The sequence below is a fragment of the Borostomias antarcticus genome (genome assembly GCF_949987555.1).
Source record: "Borostomias antarcticus genome assembly, chromosome: 6".
In the NCBI taxonomy this organism is placed as follows: domain Eukaryota; kingdom Metazoa; phylum Chordata; class Actinopteri; order Stomiiformes; family Stomiidae; genus Borostomias; species Borostomias antarcticus.
The window spans coordinates 10,139,202-10,149,763 of NC_140239.1; the positions used below are offsets into that span (position 1 = coordinate 10,139,202).

The 10,562-nt window shown below is 41.5% G+C and overlaps 1 protein-coding gene across 1 annotated transcript in view; it reads right to left on the reverse strand.

Moving 5' to 3' along the window:
• Positions 1-2,813: 2,813 nt before the first annotated feature.
• Positions 2,814-10,562, reverse strand: part of cabp7a (calcium binding protein 7a) — a gene marked incomplete at both ends in the record, with an annotated part of 20,413 nt that continues 12,664 nt past the window's right edge. The window contains 4 exons of the mRNA XM_084440396.1: positions 2,814-2,944; positions 3,548-3,698; positions 4,111-4,223; positions 4,430-4,573. Coding sequence (XP_084296522.1) covers positions 2,814-2,944; positions 3,548-3,698; positions 4,111-4,223; positions 4,430-4,573 — 539 coding nt within the window. The remainder of the gene's footprint in view (positions 2,945-3,547; positions 3,699-4,110; positions 4,224-4,429; positions 4,574-10,562) is intronic.

Consider the following 10,562-nt stretch of genomic DNA (forward strand, 5'->3'; position numbering starts at 1 on the left):
TGACTCTGGCCAGACAAGAGGTGGATCAGCCATCCATGAATCCACTGATCCTGAGAAGTGTCACCCTGTCAAACTACGCTGCTCTGCAACCTGCCATCCCAAAGCAATGTTGTCTGTGATAGTAGATTGTATGAATCGACAAGGATCGTTGTGCAACTAGGGATGGTTGGTTGATATGGTTTTATTCATGTGAAATATCGTTCCACAGACAGGTAAGAACATATGACGTGACCAATGAACGTAAAGTCACAAGTTTGATAACATATTTAGATCCAGAGACACAGCAGTATCAAATTACAGTTAATGAATCTTTAACATTCAGTAGTAGACTATCAACATTGTTACATTACTGTACATTATCATTGTTTTCATCTGTAAAAAGAAAATAAATATTTGATCGGTTTATACTTTATACACTTTGCTAATAAACTATGTTTCATGGGAAACATTTATGTAAACGTACGATGCCAAAGGTTCTCAGAGGATAAGGCAAAGAATCAAATCATATAACTACATTTCCCAGTGACCCTTCAAATCTCCTACAAGATGACATTGTGTCTGTCACTCAGCGTACGATACCATTTCACTCTTATGGTCAAACAAGGGGGGGAGGGGGGGGGGGGGGACTCTTAAGATTGGAACGGAGCCCACTCATGTCAGTAAACCATTCTTGTACCATTGCACAACTCTCTATTAAAGCTCCAACGCTGGAACACAGAACTTTATTTGTTTTTTTATTCTCTACTGAAGCAGGGCGCCTACTTTATTCTCTCTACATTTTGCAGCGTTGACACTGACAAATGGCCTAGACACGTTTGATAATTATCATCCCGTCTGGCCCCCGACTGGACCGATAATCCTAATCCCAGTTTCTCTGTGAACTGCTGCGTTTGTTAGACCCACATGTTGGCAGGCTGCCAAAGAGAGCACAGAAAAAAGTAAAAATCAACGTATGAAAGTCTTGAACTGCCCACAAGGACCGCAATATAAACGCCTTCAACCACACAGATGGACCTCTGTATAGTAGTGGTTTAGTTTGATGTGTTAGGACATGGTATGACCAGACCCCAACACACACCATTACAGGTGACTGTGCTTCCACCAACATACAGTAACATATCATTCTGTCTTAAAAGACATGTCTGCATTCAGTGGTCAACTTTGGTTGAAATTGGCACATTATAATTAGGTTAGTGTTAGGGCAGGGTTAGCGTTAGGGTTAGAGTTAAGGTTAGGGTATCACAGACACTATTCAACGGCATGCACAACACTACAGAACACCGTGATAACTAAGGTGATATCCAGACATCGTTTTATTGCAGACGTTCGCTGTATGAGTCTGGGAATCAGAGGTTAGGGTTAGGGTTACTGTCTGAGTCTGGGAATCGGAGGTTAGGGTTAGGGTTACTGTCTAAGTCTGGGAAGGAGAGCTGTAGAAAACAATGTTATCAGCAGTGTCTTTGAGATGATAGTGCACTTCATGCCTGTTTTATATAACTCATAAGGTATGTAAAAATTGTCCCTTTTTGAAAAGATATTGCTATGGTGCTGTCCATTTGTCATAGCTTGGCTAGTTTTGTACCAGTCATGCCGATTGACAGAGAGCATAACTTCCCAATGAACATGTCCTAACAGATCATAACATAACTATGTCATGTCTGATTATTCAATTGGGACATGCACAGTACAGTATACTTGTATTTTATTGCTCTATACAGCAATGTATTTGGACTGACCACAGAAGAGCACAAATACATTCCATCACACTCACATACCCCAGCGTTAACACATAACTGTGCAGTAATATAACATCTGTATGCATACTATGTATGCTGTTTAGTTAGTTGTTTAGTGTTATGGACTATTATACAAATCAGACCAGTGTGAAAGAGTAACTAATCAAATCCTTCAGCTGTATAGCGTTGTTTAAACACTGTTTGTACAGCCTTAAATTGTCTTGCTTTCAGCAGGCACCAAAACAAGATGGAAACACTATTCCTTTAAATACCAGTAGTTGAGACAAATTCATTTTACATTGTCATTTTTTTAAGGTATATGCTAAAGAAATAACTACTCTCTGCTTTAAACTATTTTCTACGACCATTTGAATTTTAAGTCAGTAGTTTGATATTTACCGACGGCGGGGGCTTGCCCAGTAGAGCTAGTAGGATATTATCAAGTGCAAGCACACTAGGAATGTGAAAGGACTATTTTGAATGAGTTTTTCAGGTCTGTTGTGTTGTAGCTGCTGGCTGGTTGTGGCAGGGAGATGTGAGGGGTAGGGGATGGTCAGGGAGGATAGAGCTCACAGCAAATTGATTACAGTGCGTCTCCAAAGCTATGTTTACGAGCGTGTGTCGCCTGCTAAACAGCCCTTCAATTCATGCAGTTGAAAGACTGACATTTTAAGTTGTTGCAGCACATCCCCAAAAACACAAAATGAGTCACAGTTGTGTATAAGTATTTGACACGCCCTGGTACACACAGTCACATGGATATACACTGACAAGAACTTTTACAAATGTGTCAAGACGACTGATATATCCATGCACTTCATGCACACAGGACCCCCGTCCTCCTGGACACCGACACTTCTCATTGGCTCCCACTCAGAGAGCAGAGCATGTTGGGAAATATGCCCCAAGAGGCCAAGTCACACTGACCCCGGCCTTTACGTGATCTGGCGGTGTGGTACTGTAGATATTGATTGTCTGTTGTTGTTGTTGTCATCGTCGTTGTTGTTTATCTGTCTGTTCTCAGTCTGGTGTCCAGGTGGGCTCCAGCTGTGTTTTCTGTAGTCCGTCCGCCCCCGCCTACTTCATGCCACTTCGCAGCACCTGGTTGGCTGCGATGAGCATGACGCTTATGATGAAGGCGATGGCAAACGCACAGATCAGGCTCTTGCGCACGCAGGTTTGCTTGACCTGCTGAGTCGGGCTGGAGGCTGGAAGAGAGACCAGGAGAGAGACCAGGAGAGAAACCGTGGAGGGAGAAGAAGAGGGAAATCAGCTACAGTCATTCACACTCAAATACTGTACTTCGCCTCACTTCGTGTCGAGAGCAACAATGGCAGTGGCGGGGAAAATCTCATCATAGTGCTCAGTGCACTTCAGATATTTGAGCCAAATGGAATTTATATTGTAATTTCCGAATGATGAAATCTCATCAGCAGGAGCGCAAGAGTTTGAGCACAATCACTCAGGAGGAACACTGCTAGGAGACGCATGCCACATGATTGCGCCTAGATGATGAGCGTTGATTTTGGGTTCAAAACCAGATGAATTATCTAACAAATCAGAAACGAACAAATCAGAAAACTGAGAAGCAGATAAAAGTAGAATGTGTGTGTGTATGTGTGTGTGTGAGTGAGTGTGTGTTTGAGTGAGTGAGTGAGTGAGTGAGTGAGTGAGTGAGTGAGTGAGTGAGTGAGTGAGTGAGTGAGTGAGTGAGTGAGTGTGTGTGTGTGTGTGTGTATGTATGAGTATGTGTGTACGTGTGTGTGTGTGTGTACTGTATGCATGTTCTCCAGAGTGTAACGTCTCCTTACTGTCTATGTCCACCTGGCAGTCCTCAGGGTTCTCTATGTGGTTCTCCTCCGTCATGATGATGTTCTCGATGTCCTTCATGGACAGGTGGTCGCAGAACGTGTCGTACAACAGCCTCTTCAGCTCCTCCACCGTCAGCTTCTGCATGTCACACTGGACACACACACACACACACACACACGTGCGCGCGGGAGAGAGAGTCATTATCTAAAACTGTCACGAAACGGATCCCTCTCCAGATCTAAATTGACTGTAATTGCTGAGATAATAGCAACGGCCCACACCAGGTGGGTATTTATTAAAAGCCTAGAAGGATCCGGTTCTGACAGACGCATGCTAAGTAACTTCGTCGTTGTCGTAGCGACGGCTTCAGGAGCCAGCCCAGCAGGTGGTTACATGGTAGCGTTAACGATCGGCCCGAATCTGGCAATTACATTTGTTAGTTTATTTTCCCTTTTTTAAGGCCACAAAAGGCCGTGCACGTAATCGCCTCGGTGACTGACAGGCCCGCGGCGTCCAGGGTAAACTCTGACAGCTTCCGAGCAGAAAGCAGCCTAATGATTACCTTCCAGAAGACGGAGTCGAAGTCGGTGCCGTTGAACTTGTCAGGCACGCCAGCGGCCGTCAGCTTGGGCCCCAGCAGAGTGACGAACTCCTCGAAGTCCACCAGGCCATCGCCTGGCGGTCAGGACAGGAAGGAGGGGTTGACCAATGAGGCGGCTGTATCTGACTATAGGTATGGGTGGGGGATGCTTCTGTGTTTGCGTGTGTGTGTGTGTGTGTGTGTGTTTGTTTGTTTGTTTGTTTGTTTGTTTGTTTGTGTGTGTGTGTGTGTGTGTGTGTGTGTGTGTGTGTGTGTGTGTGTGTGTGTGTGTGTGTCTCACCGTCCATGTCCAGTCTCTGTATAATGACCTCCAGCTCCACCTCGTTGGGCATGTACCCCAGGGAGCGCATGGCCATGCCCAGCTCCTGCTTCGAGATGAAGCCGTTCCCATCCCGGTCAAACACCTTGAAGGCCTCACGGATCTCTGCACACACACACACACAAGAAGAGATTTGTACATTCTCCTTGTGACCCCTCATTAAAATGTGTAGATCATTAACAGGTCATTTGTAATTTTCCACTTGTCTGAAAAATTGCACTTGTAACAGTATGAGGTACCTGATTAGAAGGACTGTGATGTAGGAGAGACTGATTCCTGTCTCTGGGACACAGCTGGTCAGATACAACCTCTATCATGCTTCTCTGAGTGAGACCTGTCAGAATATATCAGTAAAATAATCTACTACTGTGTCTGTCTGTCTGTCTGTCGTCTGTCTGTCTGTCTGTCTGTCTGTCTGTCTGTCTGTCTGTCTAAAACTGGCATGTACACTGTTAGATTCATGTTATGAGACCTGGGAGAATTAATTATAGTTTACATTATAGATTACACTATAGTTTACATTATAGATTGTATTACAGATTACACTATGTTTTACACTATTTACATTATAGAATATAGTATAGATTACACTGTAGTTTACATTCTAGTATGTAAATATACAGTACCTACTAGATGTACATATACAGTACATACTAGGTGTAAATATACAGTACCTACTAGATGTACTTTACAGTACATACTAGGTGTATATATACAGTATTTACTAGGTGTAAATATAGAGTACCTACTATGTGTACATATACAGTACCAACTAGGAGTAAATATACAGTACAATACCTACTAGGTGTAAATATACAGTAGCTACAGTACCTACTAGGTGTAAATATGCAGTACAACACCTACTAGTGGAAAATATACAGTACCTTCTATGTGCAAATATACCTACTAGGTGTACATAAACAGTACCTACTAGGTGTAAATATACAATACCTACTAGGAGTAAATATACAATACCTACTAGGTGTAAATATACAGTACGTACTAGGTGTAAATATACAGTACCTACTAGGTGTACGTAAACAGTACCTACTAGGTGTAAATACACAGTACAATACCTACTAGGTGTAAATGTAGGCTACAATACCTACTAGGTTTAAATTGACAATACCTACTAGGGGTAAATATACAGTACCTACTAGGAGTAAATATACAGTACCTACTAGGTGTACGTAAACAGTTCCTACTAGGTGTAAATATACAATACCTACTAGGTTTAAATATACAATACCTACTAGGTTTAAATTTACAATACCTACTAGGTGTAAATATACAGTACCTACTAGATGTACATAAACAGTACCTACTAGGTGTAAATATACAGTACCTACTAGGTGTACATAAACAGTACCTACTAGGTGTAAATATACAGTACAATACCTACTAGGTGTAAATATACAGTACCTACTAGGTGTACATAAACAGTACCTACTAGGTGTAAATATACAGTACAATACCTACTAGGTGTAAATGTACAATACCTACTAGGTTTAAATTGACAATACCTACTAGGGGTAAATATACAGAACCTACTAGGAGTAAATATACAGTACCTACTAGGTGTACATAAAAAGTACATAATAGGTGTAAATATGCAATACATACTAATGTAAATATACAGTACAATACCTACTAGGTGTAAATGTACAATATCTACTACGTGAAAATAAACAGTACCTACTAGGTGTAAATATACAGTACCTACTAGATGTAAATATACAGTACAATACCTACTAGGTGTAAATATACAGTATCTACCAGGTTTAAATATACAATACCTACTAGTTGTAAATATACAGTACAATACCTACTATGTGTAAATATACAGTACCTACTAGGTGTAAATATATAGTACAATACCTACTAGGTGTAAATATAGGCCTACAGTACCTACTAGGTATAAATATACAGTACAATAACTACTAGGTGTAAATATACAGTACAATACCTACTAGGTGTAAATATACAGTACATATACAGTACATACTAGGTATAAGCGAACAGTACCTAGTAGGTGTAAATATACAGTACCTACTAGGTGTAAATATACATTACCCCCTAGGTCTAAACATACAGTACCTACTAAGATTAAATATACAGTACCTAGTACTGTAGGTGTCAATATACAATACCTACTAGATGTAAATATACATTACCTACTAGGTGTAAATATACAGTACCTACTATGTGTAAATATACAGTACCTACTAGATGTACAGTATCTCCAGTGGATGATAAAGGATTAGATCACATGTGTATTACTACTGTAGGTAGGCCTATACCTAGATAGCCTGTATGTATGTATGTATGTATGCAGGCCCGGCGGAAGGCGATTGGCCGCCCTAGGCAAAATAGGACAATAACAGACAATTCCGATTCAAGATTTGTTGTTGAGCAGGGGGGGGGGGATTTGTGCGCCCCTAGTGCCTCGGCGCCCTAGGCAATTGCCTTGTATGCCAAGTGCATGCGCCGCCCCTGCATGTATGTATGTATGTATACTTCTTGACTTATATACTTGTATAGTTATACTGTATATATTTGTACATATTGAATGTATGCAGGTACATATATATCTTGCACTCCCTGATGTCCCTTTTTTATGCTGCTACTCCCCCCCGCCCCCCTGAGTCAGTGATTTAGCGGTGTGTCAGGAGTGAATAGCCATAGCTTAGACTTGGACTGAAAACACGTCTGACATCTTATGACAAATACTGATAGAAACCAGAATGTGGGGAGTATCAGTAATGCCATGGTGTGTGTGTGTGTGCGCTTCATTCTGTAGGCTACATGACATGGTGCCAGGGCTTCGAGAAACTGGCGATTTCATTCAGACGCACAGATGAAGATTGAGAGCCAGGTGGCCCCGGCGCTTTTCCATCATGTATTACAATGGATTACAGTGTGACAGGAAGGACATTTTTTCTCCACAGTTATTTATCACCCCCTTCCTCATCTCTGCGATTTATTGGAGCTACAGTTTGAGTTATCGAAAGCCTCCAGAAACGTATTCTCCCATCAGCGGCTGCAGACCTGTTTATACAATAACAGGACCTGTGTCCGCACCTGCGTCTAGCCGAGAGAGCGCTCTCCCGCCCGTCCTCCCCACAGAGCCGTCTAACCCCAACACCTGGGTCTCTCACCATACCGAGCGCTCGACTACAGGCCCACGCTGAAGCCTTTGTCTAACAGACCGTGTCCACTAGCCAGCGATGTCTGGACAAAAATATCGCCTCCAATTCCAGACCAATGGAGAGCGGGTGCCGGAAGGCGAAATGAATGATCTTCTGGTGGCGGGGGAATCGCTCAGGCAAGGCGACACGGATTTGCAGTTAATTTGCATAAAATGGACTGCGGTGATTCCATGCAGATTCCAGGCGAACGTCGCGTGGCGGTGTCCAAACTGGAGAGGTTAAAAGTGAAAGTGGAAAACAGACCCTGGCCAGGAATCTCCACAAACATTTAAAAACAGGCCTTATTTCGGTAAACTGACCACATATTAGGAATCTACAGGGTTACTTTGTCGCCTGAAATTACATTAAAACTTGTCACACATTAGCAGTCCTACAGGCACAATGAGTCTTCTACAAATGTCGGCGGGAAAGGAGAGTGAAGCCGAGTGGAATGCCCACAAGCCAATCAGACGCGGGGAGCGCGGGGAGCACGCGAATCACGCGATTTCATTCGCTGGCTAGTGAACACCTGGGTCCAGGTCCATCTGTCAGTCTTACAGAGTGCTCTCTTGCAGGCCCTCGGTGAGAATCTGCTGCATCTCCTCCCGCTCCAGGAGGGAGAAGCTCTCTCTAAAAGCTCCCACAACCGTTCATCGTGTGCTCTGTCGCGTTAAAACTTTATTGATAAAAGACCATGGCGATGAAGTTCGATCGTTGCACACAAATGTTTTGCTCTGTTCCCATTACAATGTCTTGTAGCTTTATGTGAAGTTGCCGTAAAATGTGGAGCATCTGTTGTAGGGTAGGAAAATTCAGGGAATATTCACAAACTTCCCATGGGAATGAATGAGAATGTAAAGGGAATTAACAGGAATAAACTGAAAAACGTAAATAAATGTCCCGTTTATTCACGTTAATTCCCATCATTCCCATAAATTCACGTTAATTCCCATGAATATTCTTAGAAAACCCTAGTCTTTAGTGATTCCTACGTCTCTGCCTGGCCTCAGACTTGCAGCGTATGTTGTTAGCAGACAACAAGCAGGATCTCCAGGTATAAGTGTTTAACCTGCAGAACATGCCAAGAACGAGACCCTAAAGAGATCAGTATAGGCATAGGCCTACATCTTTACGTCAGTACATCTCTGACACTAAATATAGGATATAACCATTAATCAATGGTTCATAAATGGCTGCTTAGATGAAGATGACCCAAGAATAGTCATTCTATTTCTCATAGAGAGTGCATGAGATAAAAATGGACCATACACACACTCTTTAACTGTTCTCCAAAAGAACGCAATTAATCTCTCTGTGACAGATTCAATTTCTCTTTGTGACCACACGACACACAGACCCAAATCTTCAGGGAGACGATGTTCCATCTTAATTGTCCCCTGGAGATAAAAATGCTCTTCATCTTCTATGTTCTCCTTAAGTGAGAATAATCATGTTTTTTTTGCACATGTACACTCAACATCAAACCCATTGTGAAGGAATAATTCTCCATCTCCTACAGTATGGTTAGTTGTGATAGAGGATCTAATGTGATGTAATTTGGGGCCAGGTGGGTCCACTACAATTCAAATTTCGCCATGGCAACTACAGCACATCTGACAACAATGGGTTTACAGACAGAATGACTGGAATAAACTTTTCCCTATCAGAGAGGTGTGTCTGTCTGCTACTGCTACTGCTACTGTTTATCACATCAGATTTAGGCAGTTTTTAACTGCCTAACCTTAAACTTAACCCTCACCCATCCCAAACGTAACCCTAACCTGTTAACTGTCGGGGGTTAGGTTAAAGGAGTAGTAAAGGGGAAATGCATGTTTAGCCCTGTTTTAAGGTTACTTATGATCATATACAATGGTTCAGATCAAAACATTGACAAAACTAGCACTTTTGAGTAAGTCTGATAATTGCTCTACCACCATTTTGGTCATACAATGGATGTGGGTGGGCACCTTGAAAAATCATTCAAAAAACATGTTAAACTCTCGATTTCAAAGACAAGAAACTCACCAAGGTGTTAGTTGGCGTTCTGACATATAATTCGCCATAAAGTAAGGGTAACACTTTATATTAATGATCAGTTATAAGGCATTTATAAAACATTCGTTAAGAATTAACTTATCATTAACAGATCATTTATAAACATGTGTAAATGATTCATACATATTTTGTAAATATACTAGTTAAACATTCACAAATGATCTGTAGATGATTTATAAAACATTTAATAATAATGAGCTAATAATTAACAGATCATTATTATAAAGTGTTACCAAAGTAAGATTCTAGTTCATCTGGAAAGTTTTTTTTTTAATTTTTAGCATAGAACTATTTAGTCGCAGCACATACGTGTGTAAACATCCGCAAACTAGGCAGCCTAGCAACATAAACAATAACAATAGCTACCGTAAGTAGTTCCGCTTCCTGAATCCCCTCTGCGGATTGATCTACACATATACAACGGTCGCTTCAATACAAGTCAATGGATTTCATAAAATGATCAATAAAACCCTACAGGATTCATACTTTGCGGCAAATTTGATGTCAGAACACCAACGGACACCAATTACCCCCTCGGTGAGCTTCTTGTCTTTGAAATCAAGAGTTTAACATGTTTTTGAATGATTTTTCAAGGCGCCCACCCACATCCATTGTATGACCTAAACGGTGGTAGAGCAATTATCAGACTTTCTCAAAAGTGCTAGTTTTGTCAACGTTTTGTTCTGAACCATTGTATATGATCATAAGTAACCTTAAAACAGGGATAAACATGCATTTTCCCTTTACTACTTCTTTAAGGTTGGGATGGGTTAGGGTTAAGGATAGGTTTTAGGGTTAGGGATGAGCTTCATACTTTCTCTGGGATTCTGCTTCATAGTTGAGTTGTTTTT